The sequence below is a fragment of the Lampetra planeri genome, chromosome 6, assembly GCF_965212315.1.
Source record: "Lampetra planeri chromosome 6, kcLamPlan1.2.h2, whole genome shotgun sequence".
NCBI classification, from domain to species: Eukaryota; Metazoa; Chordata; class Hyperoartia; order Petromyzontiformes; family Petromyzontidae; genus Lampetra; species Lampetra planeri.
The window spans coordinates 9,631,871-9,655,398 of NC_136112.1; the positions used below are offsets into that span (position 1 = coordinate 9,631,871).

Consider the following 23,528-nt stretch of genomic DNA (forward strand, 5'->3'; position numbering starts at 1 on the left):
TGAAGGACATACTTTGTCGAATTATTGTTGCAATACAATTGTACATTCACATGAGGAATTATAAGAATACAAAGGTGAATGCATTTTTAAGCGTCTCTAGTCAAATATAAAGCAGCTTTGATTACCCTTTGTGGCCAGTCAGGCATGTAAGCACAAGCTACATTTTTATATATCATATTATACGAATTAAATATAACTATGTACTCTCGCCATGAGTTCTGTATGCATGTCCTAATGTTACATGTTCTGCACCAGCAAGCAAAAACAAAGAATAAAATAGACCTTCGGCATAAACCATTGCATAAGAAGTAACACATTTGTTTTGTGATGGAAGCAAACGTATGCAACAAAAGTGAGGCATTGTATGAAAATAAAATAATGTCGAAGGGCTAGAATAATGCCAGGTATTTATTATTTACCCTAAATATGATTCTCATTACCAGAAGACTAATGGAAACCGGAGAAATACAACGTTTATTTCAACCCACACACAGTTAAATAAAGGTCGGGTTTTGGGAAATTGCTGAGGCAACACTTTACCCCTCATTCAAATATAACAGGAAACTAACTCGAATTATATGGAGGCTGTCAAAAGGTTTTAAATGGAAATTTACGAGCAAACGAATGCATTATTTTAGCTTAATGCTTCAATATTCTTTTACAGTTAATATGTACTGTTTACTGTATACAACTTTAAATAAACATCTTGAATTTATAAAGAGCTTAATTAACATGAGGTCAGTGTGAATTGTTAAGAAATCATTTAGTTTTTCACAACCTCAAATATAAATTGGAAAACATCCCACTGGTGATGAAATATTTGGTAGGACCATCGAGGAGATCCTCTCTTACCCGCCACTCAATTACCCATGACTCTTAGTCTCGACGAGAGATGTAGGCTGTATTGTTCAGTCATACTATTAATTATCCGTAGTACTATACTGGCTATCGGCCGATTTTTCCATCGCCATTGTGGAATGCCTTCCTGTTATGCATTATTTTCTACTAGATAAAAGACAGTTGGACTGAAATGTTATCTCAATGTTTCAATTTTTTTGTCTTGTAATGTCACATCTTGGAAAACCTCGCCGATGTAATTGAATCCGCAATATCGGCTTCCCACGTCGCCATGGACGAGGTGTTCTCCTGTATTTGTCCATTATGATTGAGGTAATTGACAGTTGTTCATGCTCTAAAACTATTTGAACCCCTCTGCTGTGCAATGAGTGTGAAATAATTGTGACTTGTGACTCTTCAAAGACAAAACATGATCTCTCTGGTTTTTTTGTTTTCTCTCTCTGCCTGTGTCCTCTCTTTGGAATTTTCACACTTAAATTCTAACTTAGCAATCTTTGAAATACGTAATCAACCAGGCTATGCGTTAATTGTGTGTTGACCGACTCTCTGTGTTGCATTACATTACATTTCGATATTTTGCTAGGTTATTTAATTTTAGTGTGTCTTTCTCCTAATTTTCAAGCTTGCGTACCGTACCACGTCGTCGTCCACTCATTGATATGCTATTTTTTTCTCTGCCCCCTCCCTCTCTCCGCCCCCGCCCCCTCTCTATATTTAAGGCCTCGTCACAGAGACGATCCCTCTCTCTTTGTGCCGATACATGTTCCCTCTCTGTGTATCTTTGTGATATCTGTCTGCTTATATGTCTGTCTATAGTTTTCTGGTTAGATTTTTGTTGCCATTTCTTTTATACCTGATGATGATTGCTTGTGTTGCAATCGAAACGTCATAGTATGCTATTATTTAAGTTATTATTTTATCTTTATACGTGACTTTACCGAAAGAACCAAAGAATAATTCCTGCAGTCACGAAAGCTCCAAAATTAAGAATGATATTATTTAAGCATTGTTTTTGAACGTAGCATTCATGTGCAATGGAGTAAAAATGTATTCTGTTCACGGTGAAAACCCTACTACCGACACCAGTGTTATAACTGAACCATATTAAGTGATGAAGTTGGTTTTAAACAAATTCAGTCCTGTGCATTTGTGATCACACAGAAATAGAAACGGCAGTGTGGGATTCGAGGGAGTGTGTATGAGTATTATATCTCATGACCGATGAGCACTAAGCAATCACTTGCAGATGTCTGTTGTGGTAGACGTCTTGTTAATAATTGGCCGTGAATGCAGCAGTGAGTGCTTGAAATAGAAGCTGCATTTATGATATTCATGCTGAGACTGGAGTGAGTGTTTTACATTTATGTTTTAAAATATAAAAGAAACATAATTCTTAAGCTGTAACCTTCTGCTAGCTAATTGCTGAACAAATATCGAGAAGAAATAACTTATTTTGGAAAGTTTAGTCCTCTGTACATGAGCTTTGTCAAACTTTTTCAGCAGTAAATACAGAAGCGATTCATTTTCTTCAGCACATGTTGGTCAGAGATGGGTTTGGGCCAATAATTCTAATGGCCTTAGACATTGAGTGCGTGGAATGACTTATAGACAGGAAAATAAATGCATGGATCAGAGAACATGCACACGTCAAATACATCGTTCTGAATATTTATAACGGCACACGTTTTAGCGCGGTTGGTACGGTGCCAAAAAAGTTCAACATACATATGTAGTGACATTGAATGAGTCACTGTAGCGTATGCCGCTGGGAGATTGGTAGCCAATGGAATTAGGGGTGGCAGCCTGTTCTACCAGTTGGACCTGTGGGCAAGGCACGGAGCCTTCTGGGGGATCTAGAGGTGTGCGGTGCCGAGGGCGGAGCCTGGCCACGCTGGGGAGGATAAAAGGCGAGCTCCGACTTACAGTCGGGGCGGTTGCGATCTGGAATGGGACTCGTCGTGCCGTTGTCGTCGTGATCTTTGCCCTCTTCAAGCTGTGGGTCTGGCAGCATGTTGGCTGTCCCGACCCGGTGTGTAGTTATCCCCTAAGGCTGTCAAGGCCGGAATAAAAGAGAGAGAGTACCTCCTACTAGTGTCTGTGAATTAGTACACTACACATAATTACACATTGCTAGAAGGGATCTAAGGGAGGGAACGCTCCCAAGAGGACGTCCGCTACGGAGATGGAGCAATGGGAAAGGCTTGTGTGTCGATGCTAGGTGAATTGTTGCATCGTGCGAACATGTGAGCTGATGGCAGTTTGGGGATACCTTTATCCAGCGGTGTATTAATTTTGGCTGGTGATTATTATTATTATGATATATACATCACTGACGTGAATGGGAATTGAAGACTAGTATGCTTGTGTTGTTTGTTTGTATTGCACAAATGCCAAAAAACTACCACTTACAATTGTCACTAAAGCAAGACATGTTTTCAAACATAGCATCCTTTACCAAGTTGTATGTTTTGTCATTTACACTTCAAGTTGGCCTTAATCCATGTGGGATACATTCCCAGTCTTGCTCTCTTTAGAGTTCCAACAAACATGCAGGCATATGCAGGTGTACTTTTACTTTTCATGAAAAGTAAACAATAGTGACTTATGAGTACTGTAACGATTCTCACTTGGCCCCTTGCGATTTCATGAATCGTTATGATTCGGTTCAGGAATGAATGATTACGTGTTTACATTGCTTCTTGTGGCTGCAGGGGTTATGGTAACCATTTGCATTCGATGCATATCAATCGTAATAATTGATTCTTACACACAGGATTTGATGCATGCATGTGCATAAGGATTGTCATTGAACAAATGTATCATTGCCATTCATTTCCATTACAAGACTGGTGTGGTTAGAGTGCATTATCCATATTACATGTATATAAAAACAATCTCTTTGCATATTAATAACCTTGACAATTACACATTCTTATTAATGCGAGAAAAAAGCAAGCTATCGTTGCCTTCTGTTAGAAAATGGAATGCTATTTCTATATGTTCAGGGTTTTGAAGATCTTTTTCAATGTGAAAGATGAATGCTCCAGATACACATGGCAGACAAATATTTCTATATTTTTACAAATGCGTTAAAATTTAATACAACAAATGAGTTCAATGTTAGATTTGCAGGCACTTTCAAGAAGTGCTGATCAGAAATGCCTGTTGTGCTGCGGCTGCCAAGAGCTCCACAACATGAGGGCAATATGTCCCCCCCTTCCCCCCCAAATTTGTCCAAAACGCAGAGGTCGCAAACGGGTTTTGATTCCTTACCCGTACCCGGCCGCACCAGGGTCGCAAATGGGTACCCGTACCCGTACCTAGCCGGGTACGGGTACCCGTTCCCTACCCGTACCCGTACCCTACCCGAAATGAGTGACAAACGGTTACTCACCAGTGACTCACGGCCTACCCGTACCCGGCCGCACCAGGGTCGCAAACGGCTACCCGTACCCGGCTGGGTACGGGTAGCCGGGTATCGGGTAGGGTACGGGTATCGGGTACCCGGTTGCGACCTCTGCCAAAACGTGATTTATTAATACTGCCCTTAGTTTCCACGGGCACGTGTGAAAGCCGGTGGTGATAAGGGGCTTTCCCCCTTCAGCTGTGAAGCTAAATGACAAATAACGTGCCACTTTTTGGGTCTCGCAGCAAAGAGTCTTGGTCTCGGCGTGTGGTCGGTTTTATGGGGGAAAGCAATGAGTTGTGCTCGTGCTGTTGTCAGTTTAATTCTCAAAAATGTCCTCGCTCTCGGCTGAGCGCGTGCCATTTAGTTGATTGAGACATTTTGTAGAGCCCATAATAGCGATTGAATATGGATGGATCGATGGAATCTCCACATGCCAGCACCCTGACATCTGCCTGCATACCTGCCTGCTTTCAGCATATCTTACATGGATAAACTAGTGCACTGTACATCTAAATATTGTAGTATCACAGCTATTTGGAGAGATGCTGTGTTTGGCATTGGCCTTACATGCTTTTGCTTTTCTCTAGAATTCATTACAGTATGTAAATATTTTAGTCTTTTTGGTACATTTCTTTAGCAGATATGCGGTCTTAAAATCGGAGGTTTAGAAAAAAACGTAAGTACCATTCATTCTAACCACCAATGAAGATTGAATCTGGAACTGTAAGTCTGCAATCGATAGCGTGTTGTTGCAGTCATTGACTATACAGATGGTGTGCCTTGAGTAGTGGACATACATTTGACAACACTAAGCTGTATTGTGTGCCGCAGGGCATTACATCATCGTTGGGATAACCATCTGTTCATTAGCTGGTGATAAGGACGCGTTCCTTAGTGGTGTTCAAATGGTTATATTTTACCCGTATATATTATTCATTTCAAGCCTGATGTTATGGTCAGACATAATTCACATGGAATAGTGAGTCAATAAGAAAAGCCTTTGTAGTAGACAGACTTCCCCAGTGTGCTAAAAAGGAACACACAGTTTAAAAAGCATGTACGCCTAACATAAGTACACATTTGAACAAACAGTCGGGGTCATTGACTGCTGCGAGTGGAGGCCAACATTTTACATTTGGACATTTTGAACGCCTCTTCGTGCGAAGAGTGTGAAAGCAATTTGGCTGAAATCTGTGCGAGTCAATGATCAAAGTACAGGGACATGTAAAAACAGTGCAATTTTCTTTTGGGGAATTTAACCACAAGAGGTTGTTATTATAATGATGAATATTCTTGTGGAATTTGGTGTTTATTTTCTGTTGAAAAGGCCCATGGTGCCCACTGCTAAGTGATAACCATTGAGGAAAATGTTCGCCTTTTTTATCTCCAATATTTATAAAGCTTCGGAGTTGCTGCAGATGATGGTAGTGATTAGAATGTTTATATGCTCGGTCTTGTGAATGTTTCTGCTTCTGTACCACTGGTACAGTGTATAAATAATTTCGTACTGTCTGCAGGGAACTGTATGTGTGTGTATATATATGCGAGGCATTTTAAAGCAATTTTCTTTAGTTAAAACGTAGAACGATAAATTAAACAACTAAATTTCAACCGAATTTATTGACAGCCATACTCTTTGGTTCTTTCGGTAAAGTCACGGACGCTTGTGTTGCTTCCGAAACGTCGTGATTTAATTTATTTTATTTTCTACCTACGTGACTTTTACCGAAAGAACCAAAGAGTATGGATCCCTGCAGTCACGAAAACTTCAGATCTAGTTTATTGACAGCCCTCGTACGTCATGTCCACTGACAAATGAAAGGTGCCCCTCCGCATGTTGGTGGTCGTGGCGGATTTTGACCATACCCCACGATAGTTGTCGTCCTAGCGAGTTGGGGGTGGTGGAAGCGTCCAGGACTGGTTCAGATTTCACTTGCCATTGTTAGCCGTAGCTGGGATTGCTGACTCGAGGTCACAGTGTGCGAGCTCATGCTCAGCTTTATTCTTTAGCCTATAGGTGAACCTGTTTATTCTATAACTCATTCTCAATTATATTCTTGGTTCTTTCGGTAAAGTCACGTAGAAGGGAAATAATAAAATAATAAAAATATAAAACAATACAATTCTCACAACGTTTCTTGCTGTGTTTTTTCACACCTGATGATGATTGCTTGTGTTTCAGTCGAAACGTCGTGAACATTTTATTGTTGTATATTTTTATTATTTCCCTTTTACGTGACTTTACTGAAAGAACCAAGAATATGAATCCCTGCAGTCACGAAAGCTTTAAATCAGAATTCATTCTCAATTATTAGTTTTTATCTTTTACGGGAAAACGTGTTCATGCTTATGGAGGAGATTTCAGTTGAGTGAAGGTACGTCGTCTGCATATCCCTTGGAGCGTACAACCCTATCGTTAACTTCACATTAGTGTGGAGGGCCATTTTGAACGTATATTACATTGAACGAGATTTGAGCTATCCCTGTTTTTTCAGAGGGCACATGTATGTATGTTGAACTTCTTTCGCACTGTATGTAGCCAACTATGCTAATCGGAGGTGCGGTCGGTCGAATGTCGAACTTAAAACAATTATAAAATGCTAATGTAATGCAAGAGTGGGACCCTCTCCTCATTTTAGCTGCATACGTCAACTGAAAATGTAGCTCTGTAAATGAACGTGGACATCATGTATTATGTATTGCGAATGAGATGTGTTTAATTTAGGTTTTAAAAATGTATGATTAAATATGAGTGGTTCATATTCTTGGTTCTTTCGGTAAAGTCACGTAGAAGGGAAATAATAAAATAATACAAATTCAACAATAAAATTCTGACGACGTTTCGATTGCAACACAAGCAATCGTCATCAGGTGATGATGTTGCAATTGAAACGTCGCGAGAATTTGATTGTTTTATTTTATTTATTTTATTCTTTCCCTTCTACGTGACTTTACCGAAAGAACCAAGAATATGAATCCCTGCAGTCATGAAAGCTTTAAATCGAAAAATGAGTGTGGTTGTTCGTGGAGTTTACTTGTTGTTTTTGCGTGACTGTTTTCACCCAGAAAAGACTCGCTGAGTCTCGGTACTTTTTCTGGGAGGTCGTTGCTTGGGATTTATTTTTTCATTTACAATTTCTCTGAGTATTTTTTGCTTGTTGAGGGAGGCTTGTGTTGCCTCTGAAACGTCGTGATTTAATTTAGTTGTTTTCATTTATTTTATTTTATTAATTGTTTTACCTACGTGACTTTACCGAAAAAACCAAAGAGCATGAATCCTTGCAGTCACGAAAGCTTCAAATCTAGAATTATTTTTTGCTTGTTTGCAGAAAGCAGAATACCTGGAGAAAACCCCACACCTACAGAGAGAAACGTCACAAAAACATGTTAGCAATGTACTTGTGTATCTCTTATGCTGACAGAAACCTCACTGGCCCTGTTGTTTGGTGCTTTTGCAAATGACCTAAGCTTGATCTAGTTATGCTCCCTCCTTGCTACTGGAATTTGTAAAGGTGGACAAGTTAACAAATCTTATTTCATCCAGAATACTTTATACAAGCGGTGCCCTTTGTGGCTCCATGAAAAGTTGGTGAAAGTTGTTGCTGGGAATAAATGGTTCTAAAATTGTAATCAAGAGTTCAAGTAGCAACGTCTATACTAAAAATCGCAATCTGGTAAATGGAGTCGAAAGCTTACGTTAGAGGTATATGTGAAACGTCAATTGAATTTGTACCACTGTCAGTACAGTGTCATATAAATAGGAGCATGGCCCAGCCTGTATTTAAAACGTATGTGTTTATTCATCCTTAGTTGTTGAAATAATACATTTTGGACGACAGCTTGGAAGAGTAATTAATTTGCGTGTCCGCTGGAGGGTGCTCTCCTGATTAACTGAATCGAGGCACCCGAATGGATCGATGGAATTAGAACATAAGGTGCAGCATGTGCACTACCCCTCTTGAAGAGAGAGGAATATCTGAGGATGAGAGTTGCCCCTGGGGCCACACGGAAAGACCGCTGGAATAGCAATGGTAAGAAAACAACCGCTCGGAAATTAATCGCTGAAAATCTTAAAAACGGCGCCGAGACTTTACATTTATAGGACGCGCGGCATTTTTGTATGGGTGCGTGCATTTTACGTCTGTGAATGCAACGCGTATGTCTCTACGTACGTGTGTCTGTGTGTATATTGCTTTCCCCGGGTCATAGAGGCCATCAGTCAGTGGCCCTTGGAGGAAACAGCCTGTCGGCTGATCTGCCATTTCCCTTTTGCGCCTTCTGTCTTTTTCTGCGTGCGGCCACAAAGCGAGGCGTTCTTCTCTTGGGGGGGGGGGGATGGTGGGGTGGGTGGAGGGAGGAGTGAGGGAGGGAGGGTCTGGCCCCAGTCTTTGGCTCATTATGGTTGCACCGTTAGTCGCAGGCATTGTGTGCGTGCGTGCTCGTGGGTGAGTGGTACATGCACACAGCAGGGGCAGCGGTGGGTGTGCGCTCGGGTGGAGGGGGGGGGTGTCTCTGCTTGTGGAGCGTGCGCGTATGAGAGAGAGAGCGCCAGCGCCGTTAGCTGTTCGTGCAGAGAAAGAGAGAGAGGAGAGAGAGGGGAAAGGAAAGCGAGAGAGAGAGAGAGCAGCAAGTCAAGCCATGCTGCTTGGCTGGCTCTGCCTAAATCTACGTGTGCAGCCATTTGAGTGATTATTTAACGGGGGACGGACGTTGCAAAAGAGAAGAAAGGAAACAAAAACGGGACCACAAAAAAACCAGAGACAACAGACATCCAGTTACGGGCCGAGCTACTTGACGGCTGCCAGTGACTCAACAAGTCCCGCGGAATAAGCTCGAGAAAAGTTGCAAGCGAGCATCAACGGCGCATGGGTGTCGGCTCGGGAGAACTGTACGAGTTTCCATGCCATGGCGGATCACAAGCTGGTAAGTTACTACTACTGCTGTTTGTCCTGTTCAGCTGAACGCCCTTTAAAGGCTGGCGATTGTGTCAGGGGTTGGGGGGGGGGTGGAAGCATGCCTTTTGTTCTGCCTTAAACCACAGGCCGATTGCACATCGAGCCTGAGAGTGTTTTTTTTATGGCGGCTCACAACAGCGTTGCGTTAGGGCCGGTAAAGCGGTTGCTGCTGCTGCTTCTTCTTCTTCCTCTTGTAGCGACGTTTGCACGGGAACCTGCGTGCGTGCGTGCGCCTAACGCAAACACGCAATCGGAGATCCAACCACATCACGTCGCGTGCATCATTGTACAAGACCCCCGCACATGGACGCACATTAAAGGGCGTGCTTAATTCCATACCATTCATCCTTAAGATTGTTTCTCCGCATTTTGTGCGCGGAGTAAAGTAATACAAGTAGTTACAAACACATATTTGGTGTTGTACGCAAAGACCACCCCAACACCCCCGGATAGCCTTAACATAAATTTGGTGCCAAGTGACGTTCAGAGAGATAGCACCTGATATGAGGGCCGGCAACGAACGGCACACAAGGGGGCTGGGTGGCCAGGATCACACCCTAGTGGCAATGTTTACACATCGCACCAGGTACTCATTTGAGGCTGAGGTCGACCCTGGTTCGACCGGCTCAAGATGAATCGTCAACTGGCGTTGAACTGAACGGTGAATCGAACTCGGGGTGCTGGGTCCGTAGCGCGGTGCTGCTGGCCACCGTTGCCACCCACGTTTTGTACACGGCGGTACACACATCTGCACACAGAAGCACCAGGCACGTGCAACAAATGTGCGCCCAACGTTTGTTTGCAGAGGAGACCCGCGCGTGGTCTCTTGTTGCTTGGTCTGATTTCAGTGGCTGCCTTGTGGCGTGTCCGTCACCTGAGCTGTGCGAGTTAAAACAGGCAGCTGGTACTACCACCGCTCAAGGCTGTGCCTTTATTTGATGCATAATGCATAGGCAGCAAGAAATGTTTACAGAGGCTCATGTGCAGTGGGCTGAATGACCCACAAGACACAACAGATAAGGAGGAACAAATCTAAAACACAGTATTTGTATTTAATGGTTCAGAGCCATTTCAATTTGTGCTACCTCCAATAAAAATCTGCAGTGTTATTTTTTAAAAATAATAAAGAATATTCACAATGACCATTTGAATGTTGGTGTTGTACATGCATGTGGATCCTGCTTGTGGAAAGCCACCTTGCTGGATCCAGCACGCTGTGTCTCATAGTTGATAATCTAACATTGGTTATGAGTAACGCGTACTACGTGCGACTCTGGGTCGGTCACACTTGGGGGTTGGGATTCTGTGGGTTTTGGACTGCTTGCCTCTTGAAGGAATTGTGTTCCCCACCACAGTAATCCAACCACATCCTCGCAATAGTTATTATTCTACACTGTATAATTCATGACATGGTCATATCGCAACCGGATATGAAAGCATGTGGCGAAGGGATGTGAAATGTTTGCACGCGTCCTGAAAACGAAGTGATAGTGTTTGTCCAGACTTCTCACTCTCCCACTGCCTGGCATCTGTGCTTGAAGCAAAAAATGTGCGTGTGTTTTTTTCACATTCAATAGTCTGTACCGAATTTGTAAAAGCATCTTGGGTTTTACATTTCCTGCCGTACGAATGACTAATTTCCGCATGGTGTATCGGGCACATGTAGGTTAGGTTAAGGTTTGTTTGGTTTAATTTAAAAAAGGTTCGTTTCAAGAGCTGATGGTGAGGTGGCATTTAATTTTTTTCAGTTATCTCTCTTCCCTTTATACATGTTTTAAAGGCCTAATTTGGACAGATACAATGTATTGTCAACGTGGTAATTGCTTGACTGTGGTACATGCTTTACTCTATCATGACCCCTTTTTGAATAATGTATTGCTGTGCACCAGTTCATATTGTCATTAGATTATAAAGAGCATTAAAAAACCCTTTGATAAATACCTTTCTAAGAGTGTTAAGCCATTGAGTGAAAATGTATTCATCTGCTAATGTTTATTGATTTGTAAGACATCTTGCGAAAGTTAACACATAATTTGCTTGCATTATGGTGTCGATAAAGACGTATCCTTTAAATGGATTAAATGCTGAATTATTTAGGTGACTAAAACGGGTTTAATGAGTTTAGCTTCCTGTTAGTTGCGGTCAAATTATGTTTAGTAAAGCAGAAAAGCAGATTAATTGCTGGAATATCAAATGTGGTTTTGTTTTCTTGGATACAATCGGACACGGAAGATATTCCCTGCAAATTGAAATTCACATACCAGGTCCTCGGGGCGGCGATTTGACGGCCCACATGTACAGTGGCTCCACGTGTGGAAATTGACTCGAGGCAATGGCTTGCTCTCCCACACAACTTGCGCCTCATCGAGACTCCCCTTAAATGTTGGTCTATTGCACCCAATCGCGTAAATTCTCGCATGATTGTCGTGACAAAGTTAAGACTCGTTTGATAACTTTCCTTACGTGATAATTGTATGACCTGAGTTTTACCCAATCACTTGCATTATCTGGCAATACATTCATTTTGTGATGATAGATTTAAATCTGATTCTGACCCATGATACATTTTGTTGATTTGCGCGTGTGTGCGCGTTTTTATTGTGAATATGCTGCGTGTAAACAAATCTTCATTCTATGAAGCAGACGGTGCAATTTTTTACGGTCACTACATCTGCAGTATTAATTGGGGCGGCTGCTGGATTCGAACTGTGAACCTGTGCAACAAGCGGTGAACCCGCTCCCGCTAGGCCGTGTCACCGCCAGATGACGGCGTTGACATTAGTTTTATTAAATAGACTTAACATGCTCGTACGCTGAAGTATCAATATAATTTTTCCCGAAATTGTGATTGTTCTCTGGAGTTGTGTTTGTGCACCTTTTAAAGTTTTCCGGCCAAGGTTGAAAGTGGGCAGGGCGCATGGGGCTTAATAACTATTACAAACATCCAATATGAAGAAAAAAAACTCGAGTATAAAGTTGTGTTGCTGTTAAGGACTTGGCCGAGAGAAATACAGCCAAATTGACCAAAATCTTGGCGACAAAAAACAGCGCTAATAGGATTTGCCTTGCCAGCCAAGCTATTGACGTCATGATGATGTCAAACATGCGTAGTGTGACATAATCTCTCATGTGGCTTGGAATGTAACGTTACAAAAGCTATTTAAATATATCTGAAGACAACGGCACATTGGAATAGCATGGCAGAATCCAGGTATATACATGATTTGTCATCCTGTTGTGTGGACCAGTAAAACCAATGTTTAAGTTGTGTTGTCATCTATTTTTTTTCTTTCTTGTGTGTGACTTAAGTGAAGTAGGAACTCAAGATAAATTATGAAATCTAGCTTGTACTTAAATTAAGGAAGTATATCTTTGTGGTGTCAATGGCTAAATAAAAATGTTACGTTTTAAACTTGAGTGATTCCCAGCTAAAGAAAACACCAGCAGAAAGTGATATTTTACTGGTAGGAACCTCCTGGTTACACCAGCCCACAGGGGATTATTGTGTCCGTCTGTCGTGCATGGAAAATGGGAGGGGTGGGGCTGGGTAGAGAGGGGAGGGAGGGGTGGGGCTGGGTGGGGGGTGGGAGGGGTGGGGGCTGGGTGGGGAGGGGCTGGCCACCCCGTGGTGCCCTTATAAAACTCAACGTTTAACCTACTCACGCAGGCTTGTGCCCGCCCTCACAGTCGGGCATATTTGCGGAATACACCACGCCGCCGTTGACTCTGGCCATTGACCGAGCAACCCAACGTTCCTACCAGCTCCCTCTGCAGGAATGTGTTAACCAGTTCTGGGCGCACCCCCTTTACCAACCCGCACCGATTAGCGTGGAATAAAGTGTGGTCAAACATTCCCCTCAATCGACACGGTGTGGCATTCTTCCAGCAGTGGATTTACAAAGGGGTGTAATTTATGAGTTGGAATTAAAATTCATGAACACAAAATACATATATTAAGTGCGAAAGACCCTCAACATACATGTGCTTCCTGTGTGATAGGCCTTTTATGCACATGAAACTCATGTTGATGCTATGACGATAACCTTTATTTAAATGCTTGTGGCGAGTGATTCCACGGTTTTGTGACACAGGACCTCAAGAGTATGTTGCTAAATACGCAAATGACATGTTATTTATCTAGGAAAGGCTCGCTAAGTCTTAAGACCCTTTTTCCTCCATTGGGATGTTTGAGAAATTCCGTTTTCTGGAAATTTTGTATCCGTGAGAAAACCCGAGTACCCATCACCTACAGCTAATGAGGGAAATACTTCGAAGTCTGCATGGACAGGTTCACAAACACACTTGCTCTCATGCCATCTCCTGGCCACCAAGCATTCCAACGGGTTTCGAAGTTGCACAGGTCTCCGTGATCCATCCATTGTTGTTTCAGGCAATTGGAATGCAGGCTAGTGTTGGGTGTTGGGATTTTTTTTTTAATTTGTATGAAAAAGTCATGCACCTTTCATTTTTCAAATGCATTGAGCTTAATTTGAACAGGTTTTGTGACGACATTCTATGATTTGCCTATTTCACCCAGGGCTGTTTGTTTTTGCAATAGACTGATGAAGTTATGTATACTATGAGATCTCTTTTACCAGTGGCAAAATATAGTAGTAGGTTTTTACCCTTTTAAACTGGTACAAAACTGACACCTTTAGAAGTTATTTATGCAGTGTTCTTTAGGACGGCACACATGTAATATTGCATAGAGAGGCTTGTATTTGGTTGTTCATGCATCCATCGTGAAACTAAACAGATATTTTAATTAATGATTCAATTCACAATTACGTACTTAGTGTCATCAATTGAGCATCGAGTTGCTGTCCAGCATTGAATCGCTGAATTATAATTGATAATTGCATTACAGAGCAAAAAATTGTATCTGAGTCAGTGACTCAGAAAATATGTATGCACTCATTGCGCCGCACTGGCTGTAGCATCTAGTCACGTGCCTCCTCCAATTTACCATCCACCCAAGAAATAGCCAGGGAGAATTTAATCCCCGTGTATAACTATATGGAAAGCAAGGATTACGTAGTACTTTAGTGTAATTTTCGCATGTTTTTTTTTATTTCGTATCGCTGCTGTGAAGTTTCAGTGGAAGGGAAGAATGAAGTAACAGTTGCATTGTCCATAATGAGTTTGCCTACAATGATTCCACCCCTATTTGTAATTTGATGAATTTAAGATTCAGAGTAACGATCTGATTCAAGAATCGTTTTTTTGTCTCATTCTGTTCTGTCTGGTTTGTTCCATTTGGATGAAGGGTAACATTTGCATGAATTGTCAATAATGTATTTTTATGCAAATCATGTGATGGTCTGTATTGTGAGTGTACAGTCTATTTAAATGCATTAATCTTTACATGACTCATACAAAGTTAGACCTTTGTGTAAAATGGGGTCAACAGCACTTTGTACTCTGCACACAGTTAAGCTGGGAACTCGATTGGTGAATCAGACCAAATATCTTAATAGACCTTTCATCACATCTGTTCATATCTAGTTTGCTGCTCTGATGATTGGGAAGTGTGGTGATTATTTCACTTTCAGCTAGTAACTATTCCAATCAATCTCCACCTTAGCTCTCTGGAAAGGCAACATGGGGTCATTACGGAAATGAGCACACCATCTGCCTATTTGTGTAGCTGTAAAAGATCAAGCGACTTTGTATTGCTATTACACGTTGGCGTCACGGTATTGATTATTGTCATATTAATTCATTTTGTATCATGCAGGGGCGCTTAACACTATCCTGCATTTCTTTAGAGGGATGGTAGCAGTTTTTTTGTTGTTGTAAATTACGACAATGTAATGCAGGGTTTGTAGTGATGACAACATCTGGAAATGCTTTTCACCACATTCTGCTTGTTATCTGTATGTCCACAATTACAAGTTGGCAGTTGATATTTCTGAAATTTGGTTTTGTCTTTGATTGCAATTTAAAATAATTTTACTCTGTTTACTCTGTATTTACTGCATACACAATCGTCTTATTCGAAGTAAAGTCAGCCAACATGTCATGTTATGATGGCTGGATATGCTATTAATATTACATAGAGATGGGTTATGGACAATTCTGTTTGTATAGAGCGGTTGTGCGGAGCGATGATTGAATAATTGAGTGTCTGCATAATGTATGTCTCTCATATATGCTGTATATGCATTTAAACATTTAAAATAAAAACATATGCAATGTACTATCAACCAAAAATGAAGAGCATTTCATTGTCTAAATATACGTTCATAGTTATATTTTTGTGGTGGCGGCAGTGGCGCAGTGGTTGGCGTGCCCGGCTATAAACCTGACGACCTGAGTTTTATTCCAAGACCATGGCTAACATTAGGGGCGAGTGATATTTGAACCGGTCCCCCTTCTAAATTGGCACTGACCAATGTAAAGTATGGTCAAACAATCTCAATGATCGGCAGCAAGGGGATGCAATGACAACGGCCGTTAAGTCAATTATGTTTGAATCGATCGCAGTTGTGGGAAAGATCAAATTCCGTGTATCTGCAGGAAGTGATTTCAACATCAGTTTATGATACATGCATGGAAGCTGTAATCCCTGCCCCATTAGGAGGGGAGTTCCAGAAATCCTTGAGGTTCCTGCTATTACTCAACACAATCTTGCGACAAATTGCTAGTATCTTACGTTTCTATGCTGTTGTGTGCGAAGCAACGGTGGCAGTGTTTTGCAGTGCTGTAAGTATGTCCTCATTTCCTGACAGCCTTAATGTCGGGCCATTGAAGCAGACTAGATGTTTGTGTGACCTAATATCGGCTGACATTGCACAAATACAGTTTTGCGAATGCATTTAAAATACCAGAGGGACTGAAGTGGGTCTTGCTTCGTATTGGGTATTTGTCTCCATTGCTCAAACTCAGGAGAATTATTCAGTAATGTGCTTTTGATTTGATACATTGTTGCATGGGGTGTTGCCTGAGTGTAATGGTTAGCACAGTGAAGTTGCTATCCAGAGGTCTCTAGATCGATATCCCAGCGCGGCAGTTAAAACAATGGGGCAAGTTTCTTAAATATCCCCACCTCTGTCCATGCAACAGCATAAATGGGTTCACCATCGTTAAAATAAAACTAAACAATGTTTTATTTACCAGGTAAGGCCCACTGAGCTGTATAGCGCTTTGAGAAGCGACCTGACCACAAATGATAGCTCAACGAAGTAGCTTATCATGTGGAAATTGATAGTAGCCAAATACTCAAAACGCATGTTTCTAATTCTAGATTTGAAGCTTTCGTGACTGCAAGGATTCATACTCTTAGGTTTTTTTCAGGAAAGTCACGTAGGTAAATATAAGTAAATAAGAAAATAATAGAAGTAATAATAGAAATAAAATAATAAATCACAACGTTTTGGAGGCAACACAAGTCTCCGTCATCAGGTGGGACCGTCACAGCTAAATTTACTGTATCAAGTGAGGCAAAATTCCAAGAGACAAGCTCTTAAATACAAGTTAAGGGGGAGGGAGGGGAAAGGCTTATCTGAATGTGGTAGCCAGTGAATGGAACGTGTTGGGGGTGTGGGCGGGGCTAAAAGAGAACAATCGGTGTACCTCGATTTGGGGTTGTTTCTAAATGGGGACAGAAAATCCAGAGGACCTGGAGAAAATCCACACGACCACGGGGAGAACACGTATACTCCAAAAATACAGGTATCAGAGCCGAGATCGAACCCACGATCTCCTGCATACTAGGCAAGGAAGTTGACATATCGCCAATTGACAGGTTGTGTGTGGTAAGGTAAAGTGTGCGCACTCCCACCCCTTCCTAGATATCTGGCCGGTATGATGGCAGGGGTGCCGCGGTGGCGAGATGTTAACTACTTTGCCAGCTAAGCAGTCGTTTGTGGTTTCGATCCCGACCCTGATGCCTGTATTTTGGATTTTGCATGTTTTCCCCGTGGTTGTGTGGATTATTCTCCGGCTTTTCTCTCCACATTTAGAATCATGCATTTGGCTGCTTGAAATTTCCACGTGATAAGCCACTTAGTTGAGCTATCGTTTGTGTTCAAGTAGCTTCTGAAAAAAAGCTATATAGTTCAGTGGGCCTTACCTGGTAAAATAAAAAAAATAGTTTTTGGTTTAATCTTAAATAGATTAGGCCAAAATACCCTCCGCAGCGGTTCTCGAGAGCTCACTCGAGTTGATCCACTTCCGCCAGCAGTGATGTGAGCAGCAATTGCAGGGCTCCACCGGAACCTTTTACCAATGTATATCCACACCTGCTAAATCCATCAGCAAAAACAACACTGCCTCCGCTCAGAGTATTTTTGTTTCAAACTGTACAGTACTGCATAGCCAAGTCTCTCATACATAGCTATTTTGTACTCAGGGTAGATTTCTGGCAGATCGTCGTCATTGCTGACCATATACAACATTTGCTGTGACATCTATGGTGAAAGCAAGGGCGTTCTCAAGGCAAATTCCTCTAATCAAATCTACCCATCTTTGTCTGGATCATTCTGTACCTCTACGGCGATTTTATTTTTAACTCATTGGGGTATTTCAGCACATTAATTCTCGAGACTTAAACACCATTATTTAACGTGGTTTTTAAATTTGTGGTGATTATAGCAGTGATAATTCAAAAGGCTTTTCTGCACATACAATACTACTTTGTGATTTCTTTATTCTTTTGTATTTTTTTAAATCTTTGCTGAATAGGAATCCCGGAGATAGAGGCATATTCATTGGTGCTCTAAACCCACCAAACTGTCACGACAATGCATGTAATACAGTTTATTTGTGTTTCTGTGCTTTCCATTTGCAGCTGAGTGGTCTATGGGTTTTTGACATTCCATGCCTTGTGTTAATTGGTGGTAGTTGATCACAGCTTTATACAGCTACCTTTCAAACACATTCATTTGCCTGCACCCGGCATTCAGGTTTGAAATTATATTATAATGCGATGTGTTGGCTGTATATTCAATTGATTTTTCAATTATCCTTCAGCGTAAATGGAGTTGTAATGGCGACGCTAGCATGCTTGTTGATTCCCACTGAAACTGATTGAAATGTACCGGACATTTATTTTTACATCTATGTCTCTGCCCACTCCTGGATGAAGGCCTCGCCATGCCGTGTTGTTCATCAGTGGTTCTTGACCATACTTAACAAAGTTATCAGTGTATGTTGGTGAAGGTGTGGATGGGTTGCGGGGGGGGGGCTTGGTGCCCAGGCCCGGGATAAGATATTGCTCGCCACTGATATTAGCCATTCCTAGGAATTGGACTCCGGATGCTGGGTTCATAGTGAAGTGTAATAACAACCACCCCATCACCCCCCCTTAAAATGCAATCCAGTTATGATTTATAGAGAATTCTAAATGTGACGTTATCTCAAGATGCTGTACAAAATGCACCTATAGGTTAACTATGGTGAGGGGCACATTATCTATTAACTGCCAATTTTATAACTTTTCCTGACGTCAAGCAAGTTGCTCTCAAAGTTACATTCCATTATGTTGATTGGAGCTACAGATTTGAAGAATGTTTATTCTGCCCAGTTATCAGTGGATAGGTTCAACCCTTGGAGCTTCCTCCCATGCCAAAAAAAACAGCTTTGTAGAGATTCAGACACCACTTTGCTTATTCCCCATGCGGCTTGAACCCCAATTTCACAGGGGTGCTGGTTGTGTACTGTGACAATGCATTAGGTCCATGGGCCACTCAGCCAGCTCTGTTATTAATTTGAATGCGCATCGGGGATAGCCTGATTCAGTCTTTATAAATGTGCTCATTCTTCTACTTTTTTGTACCCAATTAAGGATACATTACTCACGCCAGTGCATATCGAGAATGTGTTCTTTTGGCCCTGTTATGTGGCCATTGTGATGTTGCAGACTCGAGCAGCTGTCTATTAATAGACAGAAGAAGTGCACATTGAAGCAAAGTTTAAGATTCCAAATGTTTAGCATTTCATGTTAGCACTTCTTTAATACTTTTTTTGTTGACTGAATACAATTGGTGGTACAAAATATAGCTTGGTGCATAATTGAGTGGCCTTCCTCGGTAAACAATGATACTAATAAACTAGATTTGAAGCTTTCGTGACTGCAGGAATTACTCTTTGGTTCTTTCGGTAAAGTCACGTAGAAAATCAAATGGAATAATAGAATACGACGTTTCGGTTGCAACACAAGCAACCTTCATCAGGTAAGAATAAATGATAAAACACAGACACGGAAACAACACAGGCAGACACATGCAGAGAGAGAGACACTCACAAAGGCACATCGAGTGTGACACACACCAAGATAAAACACAGACACGGCAACAACATAGGTAGACGCATGCAGAGAGAGACACACACAAATACACACCAAGTGTGTCTCTCTCTGCATGATAATAATATAAGAAAAATGATGGATTTATTTGTAGGCAGGAGGTGATCCTTTTTAAACTCGCTGCATAAGTCCAGGTCTCCCTTTCATAAGTTAAAATGTATCTGAATAGTTGTAAATAATAAAAAAAATGTTGTTTAATTCTCTCTGAAATATGTTATCCTTCATTTTAGGACGTCAACAAAACGAGGTTACTGCAGGATTTTAAAAAAACGCCAGTCCTTGCAACCCACCACCATGCTCCGTCTTTCCAAATTACACTTCCCATTCAAATACAATTTAACTCATTCCACAATGCACTCACCCGATGATTGTTAAACAGGTACCACGTGATCCGCGAAGCAATGAACGCATTTTGCGCCACCTGGAACACGGTATAGACGTTCACACACTGAGATCTCAGTCTTGATGTGATTCGGCTATTTTAACGCTGACATCGTGAATTGCTTAGCGCCTCACGTGGGATGTGTTTAACAATCATCGGACGTGTGCAGTGTGGAACGAGTTAATTTGGATTGAATTGGGGAGTAAATTGGGAAACGCGGACTGGAGTTTAGGGAACCCTGTATTACGGTAACATTTTGTGGTAGTGTGAATAGATGTTTAATAATGCATCAATTGTATCCATTGATATCAGTTCTTAAGCTTACGATTCATCCAATTGAATTACTTGTGTAAGAATTAGTGTTTTTTATTCCTATACAGGATGTCCATAAAGCCACTATCAGTTATTAACGAAGTACACTTAGATTGTTTGAGCTAGGTCGATAAACCTACATGAGTTTTAAACACAATAAAAGTGTATATGTCCGCCATGGTATTGGCAATACATATGTAATGACAGGGTGACACCTGCCGGCCTGTAAGGGTAATTACAGTTATAGCTGTATTACATAATGACTTATTATGAAGGGGCGTATCTCGGTAAAGGTTAAGGGCGGTGTCAGTTGAGAAGCCCTGGGAACCATCCCGAAGGGTCTAGTAGGTTCTATAAAGGGGGCGTGGCCAGAGGTGGAGCTTGGCCACGCCAGGCAGATATAAGGAGCACCGAACCAGAGCTTCGGGGCTATTAGTGTGGGGTCTGGGTCTTGGTTGCATTTTTGCCGTCATCATCTCTTCGTCTTCGACCACGTGGCTGTTCTTCTGCAAGACCAGCTCTGTCGCCGCCGCTACGCTCGTTAACCAGCCAGCGTAGCATGGGACAGAGATGGGCTGCGTGTTTGGACAGCCTAGGTGTAGCCGCGTTATGAAGTGTGTCGCCCTGTGTGCTCTTAATACATAAGAAGCCTTCTACTAGATGTGTGTCGGAAGTCGCTCACTGCACATATATCAAGGTGACGGAGAGTCTGAGGTCATTGCCAACATCTTAGGTCTGTTTCAAATGGCTTCTGTTGTGTGCTGTTGGAAGATCACTCGAGCTTTGAGTGGGAGATTCAATTGCTACACTTTTTACCACCACTATTGTGCAACATACAGAAAAATAAAACGTATTACTTTAATGGCTAAAGTAAATCGGATTATAAGACAAAGTAAATTGACATGATAAAAAACTGAAATATAGTAGAAAGCGACTCATTGGGATAAAAGGGGCTTATACTGCATCTCCTTAATATTACTTTCCATGCACCTCAGCAGAAAGAGCAATAAAATAATGACCTGACAATTAATTTGACATCGGTTATGTCCATAGTTTTATTTCAACTGTCATTCTTGGGATTGGGGTGGGTGTTTGGGGGATGAGATTAGTGTGCATGCAATAGAGTACAGTCACGTGCTAACAACCAGATAGATGCCTGCATTAATTGGCAGATAGTTTAGGACGCAGACTGCAGTTGTCCATCTTACTGTGCTCATTAAATGCATTGTTCGCAGTCGGGGAGGCATCTCGAAGACTGGGCTTCGGCGGGATTTGTTCGATTTGCAGAGCGACGTTGCCAGCACAACCTTATGCCTCTGTGCTCCCCAGTCGCGCTGCTTGGACTCTGTTGGGGGAGGATGATATTCCGGAGTGGGCCTCGTGAGAAATGGTATATTTAAAGCCTCGCTGGGTGTGGAGTTGGAAGCAGCGGGTTGGAGGGAGGATCAGTGCTATAATCGTAGAGCATTAACGAATGATTTATGTGTCTCGCCAGCTCCCTGGCTGTGTGGAGAGGTCGGGCCAACACAGGGCTACTGGTGCACGGTCAGCGCATCGCTCATTCATAGGGCATGCGGTGGACAATGTCACTTGCTGATAGGCTCTGGCCTTTCGATTGGTATGGCGAATGCACTTGATACGTAATATGAGCGTGCATGTTCCATCAAGTAATGCTGACTTTTTAAAACTGTTTATGGATAATTTGATGCAAGCCCATAGCCAAATATATTTTATTCAAAACAAGTAAGGTACAAATGGGTTTTTACACTTTGTGGTCTCATCAATGTGGTGTTGCTGTGCTGCACCCATTATATTTTTTGTCTTAATAAAAATATGAGAAATAATTCCGAATGTACCCGCACTATTTATGTACAGAAGTGAGGTTGCAGGTGCATCTACGAAAATTTCTGCAATTGCATCCATTGTGTGTTCACTGCATTTGTAATATACTGTGTAAGGCAGGCGTTGTGCATAGCAAATCGAATTTGTGAGATGGAATGCTGCAATAAATGCACAATAAAGAATACAGTTATTGCAGACAAAGCTATTTCTAATACTATTACAATCTAAACATTTCCTGGCCTAATTTAGAACAGGATATGTACTTGGAATGGCTTACTCTTGGAACGGAGCGCAAACAAATGATGTCAAGGGAGGGAGGGACGGACTAGCTAGTTAGGATACCTAATTTTTTTTACTATCGGTTAACATATTGTTCATTTTTCATACATTTATTTATCAGTCCCATGTTGGGTCAGGCAAGGGGGTTACTTAGTTGAAACAAAATTAAACCACGAGTACAGTCGCCAAACAAGGTTGAGAACTACTGCGTAAAAAAATTGTCGTTTTTTGTATGTATGTTAATCAGTGCTTGGCCACGGTAAAGCTTCCTGTAATCTCCATATCTTCATATATATAAAAGGCAAAGTTGTGATTGCGTGTCTGGTCAAAATGTTTAGCATACTTCCCGACATGCAACAAACTTGAAATTTGCCATGTGGGTACTTTCCAGACTGTACACCATGCAAAAAATATAAAAATACACTTTTGTGTTTTTTTGGGGGGGGCTCAATAATGCAAATAAAATTTGCACGGCAAGTGAGCTGTGACGTCAAATCTGTCACGTGAGTCACGCATGTGGAAGCGTAACGCATTGTAGTGTAGTGGTTAGCGCACTGCACTACGAACCCGGCGACCGGAGTTCGATTCCCGCTCACGGCCACCACCGGTGACGACTCAGCCTCAAACGAGTAACTGCTGTGGTGTGTGAACATCGCCACTGGGGAGACAAAGGTGGCCGGGCGTGGTCAGTCCAAGTCCCGGGCGAAGCCGGGTAGTAAAGCTAGTGTATTATAAAAAGTTTTTGCTGTCTGCCTGGCTGGGCCACTCACCTAGCGCGCACTGACTGGCTGGAGGTCATGCGGGTGGGGCCACCGAGGGGAAGTGTGGTTAGGGGGGGGAGCAGTGGTGAGCGTTGGGGAGGCAATCGGGGAGGGTTGTGAGCGAAGGGGGGCACAGGTGAGGGGGGGGGGGCGACTGCGGGATATGGAGTGAGGTTGGGGTGGAGGGCGTTGGGGAGTGGGGGGGGGGGGTCCGTTGATGAACGACATCTATTATCAGGAAAAAAAAGTTTTGCTGGCTGGAGGGAGGGACGGACGATCGGTCAAGTCCAAAGGACGTTCAGGCTGCTGGTCTTACACGAAAGTCGTTTTTTTCACACTGTATTGCCAAATTGTTTTTGGAATGAAAATAAAACCAACTAATAAGGATAAGCAACTGTTTACTAGCAGACGGCTCTGAGCCAGT

At 42.1% G+C, this 23,528-nt stretch overlaps 1 protein-coding gene across 2 annotated transcripts in view; it reads left to right on the plus strand.

Annotated features, from left to right (window-relative positions):
• Positions 1-23,528, plus strand: part of LOC144719520 (huntingtin-interacting protein 1-like) — a 122,868-nt gene that overhangs the window by 19,632 nt on the left and 79,708 nt on the right. The window contains exon 1 of one of the 2 annotated variants that reach the window (XM_078595519.1): positions 8,724-9,190. The exons of the other annotated variant lie outside the window; for it this stretch is intronic. Coding sequence (XP_078451645.1) covers positions 9,173-9,190 — 18 coding nt within the window. The 5' untranslated portion in view covers positions 8,724-9,172. Of the gene's footprint in view, positions 1-8,723; positions 9,191-23,528 lie in introns of those variants that run through there. 2 annotated transcript variants of the gene reach the window in all.